At 41.5% G+C, this 20,968-nt stretch overlaps 1 protein-coding gene across 3 annotated transcripts in view; it reads left to right on the forward strand.

Moving 5' to 3' along the window:
* Positions 1-948: 948 nt before the first annotated feature.
* Nlrp2 (NLR family pyrin domain containing 2) overlaps positions 949-20,968 on the forward strand; it is a 62,413-nt gene continuing 42,393 nt past the window's right edge. Inside the window, exons 1-3 of one of the 3 annotated variants that reach the window (XM_021236038.2) lie at positions 949-985; positions 5,133-5,453; positions 9,526-9,585. In XM_021236038.2, coding sequence (XP_021091697.2) covers positions 5,174-5,453; positions 9,526-9,585 — 340 coding nt within the window. In that variant the 5' untranslated portion in view covers positions 949-985; positions 5,133-5,173. Of the gene's footprint in view, positions 986-3,796; positions 3,909-5,132; positions 5,454-9,525; positions 9,586-20,968 lie in introns of those variants that run through there. The other 2 variants (XM_040747864.1, XM_040747865.1) reach the window with 2 other exon arrangements.

A 20,968-nucleotide genomic window follows, 5' to 3' on the forward strand; every position in this document is an offset into this window, starting at 1 on the left:
TCTCTGTCCCTCTGACTCTGTCTCTGTCTCTCTCTCTCTGTATGTGTCTGTCTGTCTCTGTCTCTGTCTCTGTGTGTGTTGTCTCTGTCTCTCTCTGTTTCTCTGTCTTTGTCTCTCTCTCTCTGTGTCTGTCTCTCTCTGACACACCACACACACACACACACACACACACACACACACACCCCAGAAAGCCAAGACTGATATTTTTCAGACAGGGTCTCATTTTGTAGCCCAGCTGATGTTAAACTTTAGATCAACTTTATAATGGTGGGATTACAGGTGTGTATTGCTACACTCAATCAGAAGTTCATTTGTGTGTGCTTGTATGTTCATTTAAATCAGGATTCCTGGACCAGTGGGAAGGGTTAGGGAGTAAGGGTGCTTGTCACCAAACCTGACAGACAACTTGAGTTCAATCCCCTATTCCTAGAACCCATATAATGAAAGAAGATAACTACTCCCACAGGTTGATGTCTGACTAGCTGTGTGCAATGCGGTGCATGCACGAGCACACACACACACACACACACACACACACACAAATAAATGTGATAAATTTAATAAATCTAGATTCCTATAAGAGAACAAACATGATTGTCATTCCCCTCCCCACTACTATCTCTTGTCTTTCCCCCTTTCAAGTCCTCTTTGACTTTCATTGCTCTTTAATGTTTGACAGCCACCTGACCTAAAAACAGACTCTTGGGACATTAGCACTGTGAAACAATACCCACCCTCCACCCACCCTCAAATGGATAAGTCTAACTGCAATCAAAATTGCAAACAACTGGTGTAGCTAGGAACAGCATGGGGCTGGGAGTGGAGGTCATTCTCCACCCATCCCTTTCTTAGATAGAGATTTCTCATTGGTGGGATTGATTCCCAGAGGCCAATCACGGAGCTTGGGTGGGAACACAACCACTTTTAAGAGTGCATTCCCACACCTGTAGCACTGGCAGCCTGAGTAGATGCTGGCCTTGGAGAGGTGAGCCACAGTCCATTAGCTATTTACTCTTTTGCGGGGATGTCTCTGTGATTTCCTCCCCCTTTCTGTGAATATTTGGATGTCTTGCCAGGAAGAATTATGAGGTGTGGGGTTTGCACTCAAATTTGATTCTTTGAACCGGGTCTCGTGTAGCCCAGACCGGCCTTCAATTTGCCCCGCAACTAAGGATGTCTTTGAACTGATCCCCCTGTCTAGCATGCTGACATTACAGGCTTGTACCTGCACTCAATTAATGCAGCATTTTGTGCATGCTAGGCAAGCACTTAGCCAACTAAACCTCATGCCAAGTGCTCAGAACTTCTCTGTGCAAAGGTTGTGGTGGACTTGAAGGAACCCTCTCCAATGACTCCTTCTAAGACTTCCAACAGCTTTTCCTCTGCTGGAACCCAGGTCCAGGATAAAGATGATGGTTCAGAAACTTAGAGACAGGTGTGGTGTTGAGCACTGCAAGAGTGTGGTTCCAGGGTGCCTTTCTGTTCTGAGGGGATTTAGAGCACAGACGTAACAAAACTGCAACACCTAAGTCTACCAGGTGTCATGCCACACAGGGGATTGAGCCTGCAAAATGCTGTGGTTTTGTTCAGAGAGATCCCTCTCCCCCCTTTCCCCTTTCCTTATCCCATACTTTTTTGTTACAGGGTCTTGCTGTAGTCCAGGCTAGCTCAAACTCAAGGCAATCTTCCTGTCTTAGCCTCTTGAGTACTGGACTAATAGACAAGATCCACCATGCCTTGCTAAGCATCTCCCCTTAACAGAAGATATCACACTTTGTTTATAGAGGTTATATAACATTTTGAAGTCATTTTAGTTTAGCTTCAGGATTAAATCTATGATGATCTGCCCAGTTACTGTTGCACAAGATTTACATTTGTCTCCTGGATGCATGTGCAATCCTGCCTGTCATTCAATATATTTCCAGATCAGGCATTGTCAGTGCCTCCTTAAACACACTGAGGCTCATTTAAGCTAGTGTAACTTTCCACTTAAATTGCGTGTATTTGACTCACCTGGGCACAGCAGCCAACACTGAGCACAGCCTAAGTAGCAGGTGTAATTTACCCAACCACCCCAGAAGGATTCCTCAGGAGTCCAGCACAGGGAGCTGCCCTACTTCCCCACACCTTGTCAACAGCCAGTTGACACAGGAGAGAGGGAAGCAGGAGTTTGGGCATCACTGCCTGGAGGTCTCAGTGAGCTTTCATATCAACTGAAGTCTGTACCATGTACCTCTGCAAATGCAGACAGCTACCCACTCCTGTACCCAGTACATGCTCATACACCACTGCAAGCTACCTTTATTTTTCTGTAGTATTTCTGCAGGGAAGGCATTTGGTAGGGACCTAGTCAAAAGGCAAAGAAGGACCTCCTCACTTATGTCATAGAGAATATCATTGAGATGGTCAATTGGGTACAAAAGTCCAGTTATTTAGAGTAAGAAAGTCCTGGGACTCAATGTATATGTGATTACACTTACTATATGGAAAATTTAAATTGATATTTATATTGAATTTTAAATGTTCTTAACACAGAACTAAAAATTAGTTGTCTTCAACAGAATCTCACTGGTTATAGAACCCCATATAAGGGCAGGCCAACACAAAACAAACTCATTGTAATTTGGGTGGCTTTTTTATGTAATAATGCTTTTATTTTGTTTTTATTTGCTAATCTTTTGCTTATAGGCTATTGTTTCTGGTTTTGTGTTTTTTAAATAGGAGTTCTGTGTTCCTAATGTGCCTGTCTCTGCATCAATTGTTTCTTATGTATTTTCTTTGGGTTTGTTTGCTTTGTCCTATTCTGGTTTTATTTTTATTTTATTTTATATTAATCTTACTTTTATAAGTGCTTCTTTCCTAATGAGAGAAAGGAAGGGTATGGATATTGGTGGGTTGGGAGGTGGGAAGAATCTGGGAGGAGTTGGGAGAGGGAAAACCATGATCAGAATGTATTTTATGGGAAATGTAGTTTCCATTTTCAAAAGATAATGCAAATACACTTGAAATGTTCTTACTATAAAAGTACTTTGAGGTCATGGGCATGTTTAGCAATTTGGTTATAATATTCCAGTTTATATGTATATTCAACTACATTATCCAATATGAATATTACATTTTTGATGATTACTCCTCAGTAGAGCTGAGGGGGAATGAATGAAATAATACAAGGTACATATGTTCATATTTAATGTGAACAAGTGAATGAACTTAGAGATAAGCATATACACCCTCAAGCCATCAGTCAGCAGAGGCTATATCATGAGTACAGCCATCCCTTCTAAATGAAGAGGTTTGAAAATCCATGTATGTTGTCTGTAAAGCTACTCTTCTCCCAGATCAGGGGCAAATGACAATAACTTGCTGTTCAACTGAGTGTCAAGAGATTTTCAATCCAAGTTCCTCTTTAATATTGTTAATACTTAATGCCTGCTACAGGAAATTAATCTTGAGGGTCTTGGGCTTTTTGAAAACTTGCAACCACAGCCTCTGTTTTGTTTCTATTCTCACTTAGAGTTTGTTCTCCGGTGGTTTGTCTGTAAATATTTACACATGCTTTCACTTCTCACAGATTAAAAACTCTACCTTACTCCATAAACGCCATAAGGTAACTACATATCAGGTTGTTATGGAGACTTATGATATAGATTTTATCAGCTTATTAGTACACTAAGCTTAAATGAAATCAATGATCTCCTAGGAGCAGAAGATGTGGTATTGTAGACTTCTAATGTGACTTAAGAGTCTTGCATGTTTTTCAGAGTGTCACCTGGCAGTAGGACCACGATATAATCCTGGTATATGAGCTAGCCTGTTAGAGCCCATTCCCTATGGTGAGATGCATGTTGACTCCTCATGGGAGCCATTACCTATGAGGAGGAGTGGACAGGTGGTGGACTAGGGGAGAGGTGAGGGAAGGCGAGAGGAGGTGAGGGAGGGAGAACTGTGGTTGAAATGTAAGATGAATTCAAAAAATAAAAACTGAAAAAAAGTATGGCACGTTTTCAAAGGGACACAGACTCTCACCTTAAATTTAAGTCAAGGAATGGAACTCTATGTGAAATTAACTATTCCTGGGAATTTGCTCTTTTTTTTTTAAATTTTATTTTCCAGTTTAAATTTGGATAAGAAACAAGGTTGCTTCACAAGTCAGTTCCAGGTCCCTCTCCCATTCCCTCCCTTCCTCCCGAGCCCCCCCCCCCGTTATCCCCTCATTTCCCCAGGGAGGGTGAGGCCCTCCATGGGGGTGTGCATAGTCTGTCATTTCATATAGGGCAGGGCCTAGACCCTTCCCCAAGAGTTCGGGGTGAAAGTGCACCTCACATTGTTCTATGGGAGTCCAAAGTCCGTGTGTATACTTGGGATGGGTACTGATCTGCTGCCCAAGGCTCAATAGATTCCCTAGGCCTCCTCACTGACACCCAGATTCAGAGGGTCTTGATCAGTCCCATGCTGGCTTCCCAGGCTGATGCCTGGGATTCAAGAGTTAACCTTTGTCTGGTCAGCTGTTTCTGGGGTTAAACCAGCCCAGTCTTAATACCTTTGATCATCAGTCCTCCCTCTCTGTTACTGGCTTTCTTGAGTTCAGCTCAGTACTTAACCAAGGGAGTCTGCCTCTTCTTTGATCAGCCACTAAATAAAGTTTCTATTTCCCAGACTCTCTGGCCATAGGATTGAAGGCTGGCACTCCCCAGATCTATGTCTAAAATCCATATATGAGAGAGTACATGCCATGTTTCTCTTTTTGTGACTGGGTTACCTCACTCAGGATGGTTTCTTCTAGTGTCATCCATTTGCCTGTGAATCTCATGATTCCATTATTTTTTTCTGCTGAATAGTACTCCATTGTGTAGATGTACCACATTTTCTCTATCCACTCTTCAGGTGAGGGACATCTAGGTTGCTTCCAAGTTCTGGCATTTTTTTTTATTTTTAAGTTTGAATTTAGATTAGAAACATGGTTGGTTCACAAGTCAGTTCCAGGTCCCTTTCCCTCCCTTCCTCCCGTGCCCTCCCCCCAACTCCCCCATGGGAATTTGCTCTTGAAGGAGCAGAATTGACTGTGTTGATAGCTCTGCCATGGCAGCAAGGTCACCAGTGAGAAAGCTGACCCTTTCCATTTCTTCCCATAGTTCTGTTGAGCTGGAACTTCAGACCTTACCTGTGGCTCAGGATGAGAAATCCCAGGAAGCAGCAGTTCACTATGAAGGACATCTTGAAAACTCTGACCCAGGCTGAGTTGAGCAATTTCAAGAGTGTCCTGAAAAACTGGTTTCTGCCACATACACTGAAACAGATCCCCCAGATGGCACTGAACATGGCTGATGCAGATCATGTGGTAGAAATTCTCCATGAGTACTGTCCTAGTGATTGGATAGAGATAATCATCAAGGAGGTCTTACAGACGATAAACCAGTTGGATAAAGCTGAGTTAGTAAGGAAACAACTTGAAGGTAAGCAGAGACCATTCTTTACTGTGTCCTAGAAAAGAGAAATTGTCTTAAAGGTTCTGAACATGTAGAAATAGGTCAGACATGATGGATGGCACCAGAAAGCCCAGGGCTGGAGTGGTAGGGCCAAAAGGATTGTTTTGAGTTTTAGGCCAGGCTATGCTGTATGGTAAGTTGCTGTCTCAAAAATAGGAATGCTGAGGAGATATCTCAGTTAAGAGCTTGCCATGAAGACATAAATACCTGACTCTGATCCTCAGAATTCATTATTTTTTTTCAAAAAGGCGAAGCATTATAGCATGCATGTAATCCCAACACTGGAAAGGTGAAGATAGGAAGATCCCTGGGGCCAGCCTGCCTAGCCTACTTGCTGTTGAACTCTTGACCAATTGGAGATTCTTGCCTCAGAAATCAAGGTGCATGGTGCCTGAAGGTTGTCCATTTACCCATACACACACAAAGTCACACACCTGCATTCTGGCACCCGGGTACTCTCTTAAACAAGCTCTCATACTCAAATCCTCACTCTCTCTCACTCTGCCTCACTTCCACATCCCCGTTTTGTACACTCATTCTCACATTTCCATTCTCATTCTGACATTCTTACACTCTCACTTTCTCACACTCTCACACAGACACACACAAACACTCACACAGACTATCTCTCATATATGTATGTATACCCTCCCTCACCTCTCCTCCACACACAAACAAAACAATTTTGTTTGTTTTCGTTTGCTTGAGACAAAGTTTCACTATGTAGCCCTTACTGTCTTGGAATTCACTATGTAAACCAGGCTGGCCTTGAAATCAAAGAGATTCACCTACCTCTGCCTCCTGAATGGTGGGATTAAAGGTGTGTGCCACAATGACCAGCTTCAGAAAACATTTTTAAAGAAAATTGCAGAAATAGCATTGAATTTATTAAGGATGCCTATTTGGGCAGCAAATGCTACAGTTTAATTGTAGGGAACACCTTTCTGGGTTTTATTACCCTTCCAAGGAATATTAGGGTGTTACATATTTACAGGACCCCTCCTCACAGTCGTCTTAAATTGATGTTACTTATGTAGCATTTATGATCCCATTCTTTTGTATTTGAGTCTTCATTTTGTGATTTTTTAAAAAATTAGTATGTATTTTTAATGGTGCTTCTGAAAAAGAAGACATTTGCATCGTTCAGAACCCAGACCAGAGAGGGGTTACAACTCTCTTTATGGGCTGACTTTTAGGGAGGTAGCAAGTTGTTTTCTGAATGCATTTGAGGCTTGCCCTACAGGAGGGAGTTCAGCTCTGGTTCTGAGCTTATAGACTCTAGAGGTGTGTGTGTGTGTGTGTGTGTGTGTGTGTGTGTGTGTGTGTGTGTGGTTTGAATGAGAATGATTCCAGTGAAATCTTGTTGATGACCAGCTTTCTGTGGACTTCTTGGTGTGCAAACTGAGACCCTGAAATTGTAAGGTTGTCCCACCAAGCCTTCTCTCTGGCTCCATAACTCACCTATGCATGACTCAATGTTTAGCTTCAAATTCTTCTTTCATTGAGACACACACTATCCTGTCCTGTGTTTATTCATTCCAGACTCCAGGAATTTCCTCCACAAGGCTTATTAATGCCTTTAGGAATGACATTATGTGTCTGTTGCTTATACCATGAAACATCACATTCTGTGTAACACTTTGGTCAGTGGTGGGACACATAAGATGGTGGTCCCATAAGATTATAATGGGACTGGAAAGTTCCTCTCAGATGACTTGGATGACATCAGAGACAGTTTAACATGACAGTGCAAAGAGTACCTCATGTGTTAGAGGTGGTTCTGGTGCATGTAAACCTATAATATTACTAATAGAATTAAAGTATAGAATGTACACTTATGCACAGTGCCATGACACTTGGTAATGAATTTATCATGCTGTCCATTTTATCCATTTATCCCTTTATTTTATTATTATTATTATTTTATCTTCTACCTAGAAAAGGGTGTGCTCTGGCATAAGCAAACCTACATGTCTATGTGTACAGAGTTGTGGTTTCAGAAGCCAGAGGTCGATGCCTACTGTCTTCTGTTGTTCTCTACCTTATTCCTTTGTTTTTATTTATCATTCTCATTTTTTATTCCTAGAGAATTTCCTATATTTTGGTCACCCACCCTCTCACCCAAACTTCTCCCAGATCCATCTGCCCTTCCTTACACACTCAAATCATGCCCTTCTTTTAACCCATCAAGTAAAGCTGGTGCTAGCCATATACTCTGAAATATATGGTCTCCAACTGGAACACAATGAACCTACCAGGAACCATGCCCTTAAAGAAAATTAGTTCTCTGTTTCTCCTCAGCTATCAACTGCTAACTGCTTCTTAGCTAGAGGTGGGATTCTGTGTTCATCTCTCCTCTCCCTGATGAATTTTATCTAACCCTTTTGATTCTGCCTCCACCACAGTGAATTCATATGCAACTGCCCTGTTCTGTCCAGAAAAAATTTCCATGCACCAACTGTGACTCTTTCAAACTTCCCACCTACTCTCATTGCAATGATCCCTAAGCCTTGGGAGGGAAAGGATATGTTAATAGGTGACCTATGTAGGAATGAACACAGTCTTATTCTCTGTGCCTTGGTCACTTGTTCTGTGTCAGTTACCATCTACTACAAGAACTAGTTTCTCTGATAAGGGTTGACTATTGTGTTAATCTATGTCATTTTCCACGCATTAATGTCATTTTCTGAAATGAAGTCTGGAGTTGCCAGTTTGACTAAACTGTCTGTCCAGTGAGCCCCTGTCTCCATCTCCCCAGCACTAGGATTACATACAGATGTATGCTTCTGCACCATAAATAGGTGCTGGGGATGAGAACTTGGTTCTCCATCCTCCCCCAGCATGCACTTTAACAACTGAATCACTTCCTCAGTCCTTTACAAAACTTCTGTAAAGTGATCTGCAATATTATTGTAATAAGGAACTGGGGAAGATGTTTCCAGGTTCTTGACCTCACACCCAAAGAATTAAAAATAGTGAATTATTACAGATTTGCAAAATTATCATACAGAAGAATGAATCCTCAAGATTGACAGCAGGCAGCATGAGTGTTCAAGAGCCCTAATTTTTTTCTCATGGCTTCCTTTTATGGGGCTCAAGAGAAAGAAGTGCTGGGTTACTAAGGGGTGCAGTTTGAATGGTTCTGCTTTGATAAATTAGATCATGTTTGTTTTTCCTACTGTATATTTCCCTTAACATAATGCATCTGATTCTAATCATATGCATACCCAATTACATATTGGCATTTGATGATACATAGGGAATTCTTCCTAAAAGATAACTATTAGAGGACAAAGTTTTGCCTCCCTGCTTATGACCAAAAACCAGTTCAGGCCAAATCAGCCTTCATACCTAGATACATCGGGAATACACTTGAATAGAGACTGTATAAATTTCACTATTATCTTGGGTGATGAATCATCTTGTTCAGATGTGGTATTGCATAGCCTGATATAGGTAGGGGGCAGAGGTTTATGAGGATGCAAAGTGAAGTGTTTGGAGGCAGATGTATTTAAACAGTACATTCAGGTAAAGGATCTAGCCACCCAAGAGCATCGTTACAGAGGGTGGTATGCATAATCCAAAAGTAAATGGGGGCTCCAGGGCACTAGATTTGCCTGCCTCCATGTTACAATAGAAGCAGCTTTGACTGTCTCATGTGGAACTACCAAATCTCTTGATTACATCAAGAGGCTGTGTTATATGATTGGCTTGCAACTGCAAGACTCATGTGAGAATAGTCCCTGGTGTACCAGATCCCACAAAACAACCTAATGATGCATTTCTCCAAATGAATCCCCTCCTTAAGCAACCCATGAATGCCTCCTAAGCTGTGCTGGAATTCTCTTACCTGAAAAGGAATTATCATTCCAAGTCAGAAGCTGATGTACTTACATTTATGCATCCAGTGTCTCCTTAATATTCTCTGGGTATAGAATGCTGATGCTTGTTGGTTAAAGTTATGCTGTCTCCAAGCCCTGCTGTTTCCAGGTCATGGCTTTCATATAATGATAAATGAAAGAGGTCTCTCTTCTTTCAGGAAACACAATTAGCTCACCAGGTTCCATGAAGCCAACTGCATTTGGAGCTGAAAGTCCAGGTTAGTGTTACAACATTCACTGTTAATGTAAGGTAAGAAAAGTTCCTTCTGAAACTCCAATATCTCCCCTATCATGTTCCCTCTATCATTTTGTTTTGATAGCTTCATACATGAGCACTGTTTCTATTTCACTCCAGCCTGTCCCTCCCCACCTCCAGCTCCTCCCTGTTCCTTCCTTTCCCTCTCTAATTTATGATCTCTTTAATAATTTTTGTATTCTCCCAGCTCGAAATCAAATAATTATTTTAATATTTTTAGTATTATGTCATATAATATATACTGACCCCAACACCCCTGCCCTCCACTTCCCCCAGTTTTTTTTCTACCTCACCTCTCCTGAAGATTCACTCCTCAACTTCCCTTCAGAAAGGTGCATGCATCCCAGTGATTTCAACCAAACAAGACATAACAAGGTACAATAAGACTAGGCACAAACCCTCTTTATCAAGGCTGGACTAGGCAACCTGGTAGGAGGTTCCATGAGTGCTACTTCACTTTCTGTAAGCCCCTATGATTCCTACTTAGTTGATTTTTGTGGGCTGTGTTTCCTGGTGTCCTCAACCTCTCTGGCTCCTACAATCCTTCCTTGCCCTCTCCCACCAGGTTCCTTTTGAGCTCTGCTTAGTGGGGGCATCTCTGAATCTGCTCCCATCAACTTCCAGAGTAACTCTCTCTGGTATTGATTGGGCTAAGCACTAATGTATGAGTTAGGAAACATCTCACTTACATTTTTTCAGTCAGTTGTGTTCGGTTCTTCCCTAGGTCTTTGAGCCATGCAGCTTTGGGACTGCCACCCAGGCACTGTTGGGCATGGAGTCCCTCTTGTGGCATGGGTCTCAAGTTAGACTACTCATTGGTTGTTCATTCTACTAAGCTCTGAGCCACCAATGCCCCAGCACATCTTGAAGGCAGGACAGATTGTGGGTCTACTGGGAGCTTTGTGAGGTTACCAGAGATGGCTAGTTCAGGTTCTATATAACTAAGAGCCCTATCTAGAGTCATCTTCATAGGTTTCAGGTAGTTTCCACTACACTAGGTTTCTATATAGCCCTCCAAAATTCCTCCCCATTTCACTAATCTCTTCAGTACTCCTTCCTTCCATTCCTCCATTCTTCCCTCCCTGATTCCCTCCTGTTCCCATCCCCACTTGCCCCTCAAGACACCCACAAAATCTATTCCATTTCCCCTTACCAGGAAGATCCATGTGTCTGCCCACTAGAGTCCTCCTTGTTACTTAGCCTCTCTGGGTCTATGTATTGAAATGTGTTTTCTTTGACTGTTAATATCCACTTATGAGTGGGTACATATTAAGTTTGTCTTTCCGGGTCTGGGTCTCTTTGGATAATTCTTTCTAGTTCCTTCCATTTGCCTGCAAATTTCATGATGTCATTTTTTTAAAGAGCTGAGTAATAACTTGATTGCGTAAATGCCACATTTTCTTTATCCATTCTTTGGTTGAGGAACATCTAGGGCATTTTCAGTTTCTGGCTATTATGAGTAAAGCCATTATGAACATAGTTGAGTACATGTCCTAATGCAAAATGGAGTATCCTTTGGGTAAATTCCCAAGAGTAGTATACCTGGGTCTTAAGGCAGATTCATTCCCAATTTTCTTAGGAGCTACCATATTGACTCCCGCCAGCAATGGAGTATTCCATTGTTCCACATCTTCTCCACTGCCACTGTGTTACTGATCTTAGCCATTCTGACAGGTGCAAGATGAAATCTCAAAATGATTTACATTTCCCTGATGGCAAAGGATATTGAACATATCATTAGGTGTTTCTCAGACATTTGCAGTTCCCCTCTTGAGAGTTCTCTATCTAGATCTGTGCCCCATTTTTAATTGGGTTATTTGGTTTGTTGACATCTATTTTTTGAGTTCTTTATATATCTTGGGTAATAGTTCTCTATTGAATGTGGAGTTTGTGAAAATCTTTACCCATCCTGAAGGCTTCTATCTTGTCCCATTGACGGTGTCCTTTACCTTACAGAAGCTTTTCAGTTTCATGATGTCCCATTTATTATCAGTCTTAGTGCCTGCACTATTCATGTTCTGTTTAGGAAGCTGTCTCCTGTGGTGATGCATTAAAAATATGTCCTATTTTCTTTTCTAACAGGCCCAATGTGTCATGTTTAATTTTGAAGTTTTGGTCAACTTAGACATGAGTTTTGTCCAGAGTGATAGATATGGATCTATTCGCATTCTTCTGCATGCTGATGTCTAGTTAGACCAGCACCATTTGTTGAAGATGCTTTCTTTTTTCCATTGTTTATTTCTGGCTTCTTTATAAAAAATCAGGTGTTGCTAGATGTGTGGAATCATGTCTGGATCTTCAATTCTATTCCATTGATAAATGTGTCTATTTTATGCCAATTTCATGTGATTTTTACTATTTTAGTTCTGTAATACAACTCAAAACCAGGGAGGGGGATAACTTCAGAAGTTCCTTTTTTTTTTCAACAAAAAGACTTTGTTTTCTAAGAGCAAGCTTATACTGACCTGATAGGAAGCAGCAGAGCTGGAACAGGGTTTGTTTTTGTCATATGACACAATGCAAGCCAATCTCAGACTGTATTCTGCCACATGTATAAACATTTATTTGTAGTTAGGCATCCCCTAAATCACCCGTGACTCTAGGTTGAGGAGTACCTGCTGTGTCCTGTAGGACTGTTGTGATCAGGTACACTGGGCTCTCTGATGGAAAAGTTGCAACCCCCATCCCAAGCTTAGCCTGTTTATTACATATCAGTCCAGTAGGGAGGTGGGTTTGTTGCATACAGCTGAACAAGGAGAAAGGGTTATAACATCCAGTTGACCAGGGATGCAGTTTAGCTAATTCAGTAGGATCATTCTGTGGAGGGGAGCTGTCTTTTTAGAAATTCTTTTATCATTCAGGATTGTTTTAGTTATCCTGAGTTTGTTGGTTTTCCACATGAAGTTGAGAATTGCCCTTTCAGGAGCTGTACACTTGTGTTGGAATTTTGATGGGGATCATGTTGAATCTGTAGATTGCTTTTGGTAAGATGGCCATTTTTACTATGTTAATTCAGTGGATCCATGGGCATGTGAGACCTTTCCATCTTTATATTTTCCTCAATTTCTTCAAATACTTGAAGTTTTTTGTCATGTCTTTCACTTGAATGATTAGAGTTACTCCAAGATAATTTTATATTGTTCGTGGCTATTGTGAAGGGTGTTGTTTCCCTGATTTCTTTCTCAGTCTGTCACTTGTATAGGAGGGCTATTGATTTTTTTGGTAATTAATCTTGTATCCAGCCACTTCACTGAAGTTGTTAATGAGCTGTAGAAGTTCCCTGGTAGAATTTTGGGGTCACTTATATATACACTATCATATTATCTGCAAGTGAAAAATGAAATGCATTGACTTCTTCCTTGCCAATTTTTATTCACTTGATCTCTTTCAGCTCTCTTATGGCTCTAGCTAAAACTCCAAATACTATATTGAACAGATACGGAGAGAGTCCTTGTCTTTTTTCCTGATTTTAGTGGAATTGATTAGAGTTCCTCTCCATTCAAATGTCCTTTAACATGTTTCAATATGTCTCTTGTATCCTTTATCATGAAAAGGTGTTGAATTTTTAGCAATAGAATTTTTGGCATCTGGTGAGATCAACATGTGGTTTTTCTTTCAGTTTATATGGTGGGTTACATCTACAAATTTTCATATGTTGCAGCATTTCTGCATCTCTGGGGTGAAGCCTACTTTGTCATGGTAGATGTCTTTTGGAAGTGTTCGTGGATTAAATTTGAAAGTATTTTATTGAGTATTTTTGAATCAATGTTCATAAGGAAACTGGTCTGTAATTCTTTGGATCTGTGGTTTGGGTATCAGGGTCACTGTAGTCTCTTAAAATGAATTTTGCAGTGTTCTTGATGTTTATATTTTATAGAATAACTTGAGGGGTACTGGTATTAGCTCTTATTTGAAAGTCTGGTAGAATTCTGCGCTAAAACCACCTGGAAGTCAGCTTTTTTTTTTTGAGACTTTTAATGGCAGCTTCTATTTACGTGGGGGTTATGGGTCTTTTAGGTTAATCTTTATTTAACTTTGGTAAGGGTTATCTATCAAGAAAATCATCTATTTCTTTTAGATTTTTGAAGTTTGGAGTATGGATTTTTTTAAAGTATGGCCTGGTGATTCTTTTTTCTGTGTCTGTTATGTCCCCCTTTTCATTTCTGATTTTGTTAGTTTGGATATTCTTTCTACCTTTTAGTTAGTTTGGGCAAGAGTTTGTCTAACTTGTTTTTTCTCAAAGAACCATTTTTTTTGTTTCAATGATTGTTTGTATTCTTTTGTTTCTATTTTGTTGATTTCAGGCTTCAGTTTGATTATTTTCTGCCATCTACTTCTCTTGGATGTGCTTGCTTCTTTTGTTCTAGAGCTTTTGAATGTTCTATTAAGTCACTAGTATGAGATCCCTTCAATTTTTTATGTAGGTATTATTGCTATGAACTTTCCTCTTACCACCACTGAGATCTGTATTATTGTTGCATGTATATGTACATGTGTATATGCACACATGTATTTACAACATACTAAATTCATTTAGCATTGGTTATATGTACATGTGCAACAAGATGCCCACTTGGGATTGGATAACTTAAAAGAACTGATTTCTTCACTTGGTAGCCATTAACCACCTGTAACTTTTCATCTATATATGGGGCCATATGGAATTTCATCTCTACATTGGCATGTCAACTGGTGTTGTCATTATGTTATATAGTGAGATATCCCTGCAGCCCCCACCCCGTCCCTGTAGCACTGACCACACCCCGTTTGGGCGTGGAATGTGACAGAGGGTAAGTCTAGGTTTGGGGAACTGACCCCAGCTCGACCTTTTCCTGCTGGTTAGGTCACAGAGAGCAGCCTGAGTGGATCCTTGGAGTGGGAACTTGTGGCGGCCATCTGTTTCTTGTGTAAGTGCCTTCTCCCCAAATAAAATTAACTTTTATTGAATGTAGTTCCGTGAATCTTGATCTGTGCATCCATAATGTTGGTCTTGTTTAGGCTGTCATTGAGATTTCACCAGTGAAATTTCCACATTGTTTTTTAAGGGACACTAGCAATGGGAGTCACAGTTTCCACTCCTCTGCTTTGATGTTTCCTGAGCCTAAGTTATAGGGGTTGTATTGCTAACTGGGTAACCCATAATCACTTACTCTGTGTTTTTGCCTAGTTGTGGATCTTGGGAATGGTTTTTATCTGTTGCTAAAAGAAACTTCTTTGAGGAGTGAGAACTACATTTAATCTGAGTATATAAGGATTAGTGTTTGGAATACAGTTAGAAAGTATATTGGTTTAGTAGTAGGTTCTCCTCCAGAGTCTATCATCTCTCCATTGACAGATTTACATTGCCTGGCATGAATTTCTTCCTGTTGAGTGGGACTTAAGTCCAATTAAATATCTGTTGATTATCCCCAAACTATACATTTTGTAGTTATATTGTCAGTCATATCAACACTGTATTTCATAGGCTTTTCAGATGGGTAGGACTACTGATTGCTCTTCTCCCTTGGGTAGCTTATGTAGCACTTTGTGACATCATGAGACCAACTCTTCAAACCTAATCTGAAATCATCCAAGTATGGGGAAAAATAAAAAAGAATATCCCACCATTTCTAGTGAACCAGTTGTTCTATTGACAATAGTTTCCTTCCTAACAGAAGAAGAAAGCAGAAGTAGATACTGAAGAAAATCAGAAATCAGTTCCTAGAAGGACCAGGACTATTGTGTGTAGAATTTCTTGGGGCTATTTACAATGCTCAGACAATGTTAATAACCTCCACTTACTAAGTGTAGTACACACACCAGTCATCCTACCATTTAGTAGATAGAAATAGAAAATTGGGAGTTCAAGTTTCATACTGAGCTACAGAGTGGGTTTGCAGCCAACCTGAGATGCCTGAGATACCTGAGTCCCTGTCTCAAGAATAAGTAAATAAATACAAAAATATGGGTTGACTAGTATACAAATGGACTGTGGGAGCTCACTCCACATAGAGGGATACTCTCTCAGCCTAGACATGTTGGGGAGGGCCTAGACCCTGCTCCAAATGATATGACAGACTTTGAAGATCTCTCATGGAAGGCCTCACCCTCCCTGGAGATCAGAAAGGGGATGGGATAGGCGGTTGGTAGGGGGCAGCGGAGGGAGTGGGAACTGGGATTGACATGTAAAACAAGCTTGTTTCTAATTTAAAAAAGGAAAATATGGGCTGATACAGATGGCTCAGTTGGTAAAGTGCTTGCCATGCAAGCATAAAGAATATACTATTTGGCTTGCAGCACCCACAGAAAGAGAACCAGGTATGCCAAAGCGAGCCTGTAATCCCAGTCCTGAGGGATTGAGACAAGAGGATCCCTAACTAGACAGCCTAGCTGGATCAGTGAGAGACTCTATAGAGAGGTGACCATACTGGTTTATATTATACTCCCGCCAGGAGTAAGTAAGGGTTCCCCTTCTCCCCAGCTTTCTCAGAATTCTTTTTGTTTTTTTTTTAAATCAATCTGATAGGGGTGACATGGAATTTTAATTTTTTTTTGCCATTCTTTAGTTTTTAATTTCCTTTTACATTCTAACCACAGTTCTTCCTCTCACACTACCTCCTGCCCCCTCGCCTCACCCAGCCCACTTTTGCCTCCCCCACAGCCCACCCACAGTCTACTCTTCCTCTCAGGTAAGGGCTCCCATGAGGAGTTAACAAAGTCTGGCACAATAGGTTGGGGCAGGGCCAGGCCCCTCTCCTGTGAATTAAGGCTGAGCATGGCATCCCACCACAGGGAATTAGCTCCAACAAGCTAGCTCATGTGCCAGGTTTCTATCATGGTCCTACTGCCAGAGGTCCCTCAGCTAGTCCAAGTTTCACAACTGTCTCCCACCTACAGAGGACCTAGTTCAGCTTCCTGCAATCTCCACAGTTCTATGTATTAGAGTTCATGAGTTTCCATGAGGTTGGTTCACCTGTCTCTGTAGATTTCTCCATGATCTTGACCCCCCACCCTGTTCATATATTCCCTCCTGCCTCTCATCAACTGGGTTCCTGGAGCTCAGCCTGGTGCTTGGCTGTCTATCTCTGCATCTAGTTCCTTCAATTACTTTTTTTTTTTTTGGTTTTACGAGACAGGGTTTTTCTGTATTGTTTTGGAGGCTGTCCAGCCTGGCCTTGAACTCACAGATATCTGCCTGCCTCTGCCTCCCGAGTGCTGGGATTAAAGGCATGCGCCACCACCTATGATGATAGTTGTAGTATTCATCAATCTGATTACAGAGGTAGGCCAGTTGAGGCAATCCTCCCAGCTATTGCTATGAGTATTAGCGGGGGTATTCTTATGGATTCTTAGGAGTTACCCTAGCACGGAATTTCTCCCTAAGCCCATAGTGGCTCTCTATTAAGATATCTTTCTTTGCTCTTCCACCGCATCCCTGTCTTGGCTATCTCATTGCCTCCTGTTCTCATCTCCCCTCCACTCCCCCTAACCATTCCCACCCCCAGTTACCCTGTAGATATCATCTAATTTTCCTTCTCAGGGCAATCCATGTGTCCATCTTAGGGTCCTCCTTGTTACCTAGCTTCTCTGGAGCTATGGATTGCAGTCTGGTTATCCTTTGCTTAACATCTAATATCTATTTATGAGTGAATATATACTGTGGTTGTCTTTCTGAGTCTGGGTTACCTCACTCAGGATTTTTTTTTCTAGTTCCATCCATTTGCCTGCAAGTTTCATGAGGTTATCCTTTTCTTTCTTTTTTTTTTTTTTACAGTTGAGTAATACTCCATTGTGTAAATGTACCACATTTTCCTTATTCATTCTTCAGTTGAGGGACATATAGATTGTTTCCAGGTTTTGGCTATTGCTAATAATGCTGCCATGAACATTACTGAGCAAGTGTCCTTGTGGTATGATTGAGCATCCTTTGGGTATATGCACAAGAGTGGTATCTGGGTGATAACTGGGTCTTGATGTAGATTGATTCCCAATTTTCTTAGAAAATGCTTTCCATAATGGCTGTACAACTTTGCACTCCACCAGCAGTGGAGGAGTGTTCTCCCCGGCTCCACATTCTCTGACATAAGCTATCCTCAGTATTTTTTATCTTAGCCCACTGACAGGTGCATGATGGTATCTCAGAGTCATTTTGATTTGCATGTCTCTGATTAAGGATATTGAGCACATTCTTAAATGTCTTTTGGTCATTTGGGATTTTACTGCTGAGAATTCTGTTTAGCTCTATACCTCATTTTTTCTTTAATTTTTAAAATTTAAATTAGAAACATGAATGCTTCACATGTCAATCCCAGCTCCCTCACCCACCCCTCCTCCCTAGTCCCTCCACCACCCCCCCTCCAGCCCCCCACCCAATCCCCACATCATTCCCCAGGGAGGGTGAGGCCCTCCTTGGGGGGAATATCCAAAGTCTGTTGTTTCACCCAGGGCAGGACCTAGGCCCTTCCCCATGTGTCCAGGCTGAGAGAGCATCCCTTTATTTGGTATAGGCTCCCAAAGATCATTCATAAACCATGATAAACACTGATCTACTACCCAAGGCCCCAGTGATTTCTGTGGCCTATTCACTGATACTACATTGATGGAGACTGAATCAGTCCCCTGTTGGCCTCTCAGGCATCAGTCTGGGATTCAAGAGCTCCCCCTTATCCAGTCAGCTGTCTTTGTGGGTTTCACCATCATGATCTTGACCCCTTTGCTGAAAACTCCTCCATCTCTGTCACTAGGTTCCAGGAGTTCAGTTCAGTGTTTAGCTGTGGGTATCTGTCTCTACTTCCATCAGTCACTGGATGAAGGTTCTAGGGTGGCATATAAGGTAGTCATCAACCTTACCATCAAGGAGGGGCAATTAATGTAGTCTCTTCACTATTGCTTAGTTTGGCAGTTGGTATTATCCTTGTAGACCTCTGTGGATCTCACTAGTGTCCACTGTCTCCTCAAACCTATAATGACTCAATCTCTCATCCTGCTCTCCTCTATTCTTCCCCCAGCTCAACCTTCCTGCTCCCCCATGTCCTCCTCTCCCCCTCTTTTTCCTGGCTCCCTCTCCCCTCCCCTGATGTTCTCAATCTGCTTAGGAGATCTTGCTTCATTCCACTTCTCTGGGGTATCATGCATCTCTCTTGGGAACCTCTCTGTTTCCCAGACTCATTAGCACTGGGATTGTAGGTTGACACTCCCCTGATCCATGTCTAAAATCCATATATGAGTGAGTACATACCATGCTTGTCTTTTTGTGTCTGTATACCCCATTTTTTCAGTTGGGTTATTTTGTATTTTGATGTCTAGTTTCTTGAGTTTTTATAATTTGGGGATTAGCCCTCTGTTAAATGTGGGGTTGGTTAAGATCTTTCCCAATCTGTGGGCTGTCATTTTGTCTTTTTAAAATAAATTTTATTTAAATTAGAAACAATCTTATTTTACATATCCAAGTTCCCTCTCCCTCTCCTCCTCCCATGCCCCGCACTAACCCCCATTCCATCCCCCATCTATGCCCCAAGGAGGGTGAGGCCTTCCATGAAGGATCGTCAAAGTCTGTCCGAGTCATTTGGGGCAGGGCCTAGGTCCTCCCCCATGTACCTAAGCTAAGAAACTATCCCTCCATGGGGAATGGGCTCCTAAAGTTCATTCATGCACTAGGGATAAATCCTGGTTCCACTGCCATAGGCCCTATAGACTGCCCAGGCCTCCTAGCTGACACCCACGTGCATGGTTCCCCAACTGTCAGACTGGGGTCTGTGAACTTCCACTTACTCAGGTCAGCTGTTTCTGTGGGTTTCCCCAACATGGTCTTGACCCCTTTGCTCATCACTACTCTCTCTACAACTGGATTCCAGGAGTTCAGCTCAGGGCTTAGCTGTGGATCTCTGCTTCTGCTTCCATCAGCTTCTGGATGAAGGTTCTAGGATGGCACTTAAAGTAGTCATATTCTCATTATAGGGGAAGGGCATTTAAGGTAGCCTCTCTGTTATTGCTTAGATTCTTAGTTGGGGTCATCCTTGTGGATCTCTGGACATTTCCCTGGTGCTATATTTCTCTTTAAACATATAATGGCTCCTTCTGTAAAGGTATCTCTTTTCTTGCTCTCCTCTATTCATTCCCTGACTCAATCTTCCTGATCCCTCATGTTCTCTTCCCCCTCCTCCTTTCCCCTCCTTTTTCTCCTATCTCCTTCCTCTTCATGCTCCCAATTTGTTCAGGAGACCATTTATATCTCTCCTAGGGTCCTCCTTGTTTCCTAGCTTCTCTGGTTGTATGGATTGTCGGCTGATAATCCTTTGGTCTATGTCTAGTATCCATATGAGTGAGTACATACCATGTTTGTCTTTCTGTGACTGGGTTACCCCACTCAGTTCCATCCATTTGCCTGAAAATTTCAAGATTTAATTTTTTTCTGCTAAGTAGTACTTCATTGTGTAAATGTACCACATTTTCTTCATTGATTCTTCGGTTGAGGGGCATCTAGGTTGCTTCCAGGTTTTGGCTATTATAAATAATGTTGCTATGAATATAGTTGAACAGATGTTCTTGTTGTATGAATGTCTGTCTTTTGGGTATATGCCTAAGAGTGGAATTGCTGGATCTTGGGGTAGACTGATTCCTACTTTCCTGAGGAATCTCCATATTGATTTCCAAAGTGGCTATACAAGTTTGCACTCCCACCGCAATGGAGTGTTTCCTTTTCTCCAATCTTCTCCAGCATAATCTGTCATTGGTGCTTTTGATTTTAGTCATTCTGATTGGTGTAAGATGGTATCTCAGAGTTGTTTTGATTTGTATTTTCTTGATGGCTAAGGATATTGGGCAATTTCTGAAGTCTTTCAGCCATTTTAGATTCCTATACTGGGAATTCTCTGTTTAGTTCTGTACCCCACATTTTAATGGGATTATTTGGTGTTTTGGTGACTAGCTTCTTGAGTCCTTTGTATATTTTGGAAATAAGCCCTCTGTCAGATGTGGGGTTGAAGATCTTTTCCCATTTTGTGGGCTGATGTTTTGTCTTGTTGACTGTGTTCTTTGCCTTACAGAAGCTTCTTAGTTTCAGGAGGTCCCATTTATTAATTGTTGATCTTAGTGTCTGTGCTACTAGTGTTCTCCTGTACCGATTTGTTCAAGGGTACTTTCCACTTTCTCTTCTAAGAGGTTCAGTGTGGCTGGATTTATGTTGAGGTCATTGATTTATTTGGACTCAAATTTTGTGCATGGCAATAGATAAGGAGAGAGCTATTGGTTAACACCACGGTATGCATGCACTGTACCTGTTGTGCTATCAAGCCATGCTAGTCAGTGTTGTGGTTATAGGAGTTACAGCTGGACTAGGACTGTTGGTTGCATCATTTCTTTTGGAA

This window comes from Mesocricetus auratus, unplaced genomic scaffold (assembly GCF_017639785.1).
Source record: "Mesocricetus auratus isolate SY011 unplaced genomic scaffold, BCM_Maur_2.0 Super-Scaffold_100006, whole genome shotgun sequence".
Lineage (NCBI taxonomy): Eukaryota > Metazoa > Chordata > Mammalia > Rodentia > Cricetidae > Mesocricetus > Mesocricetus auratus.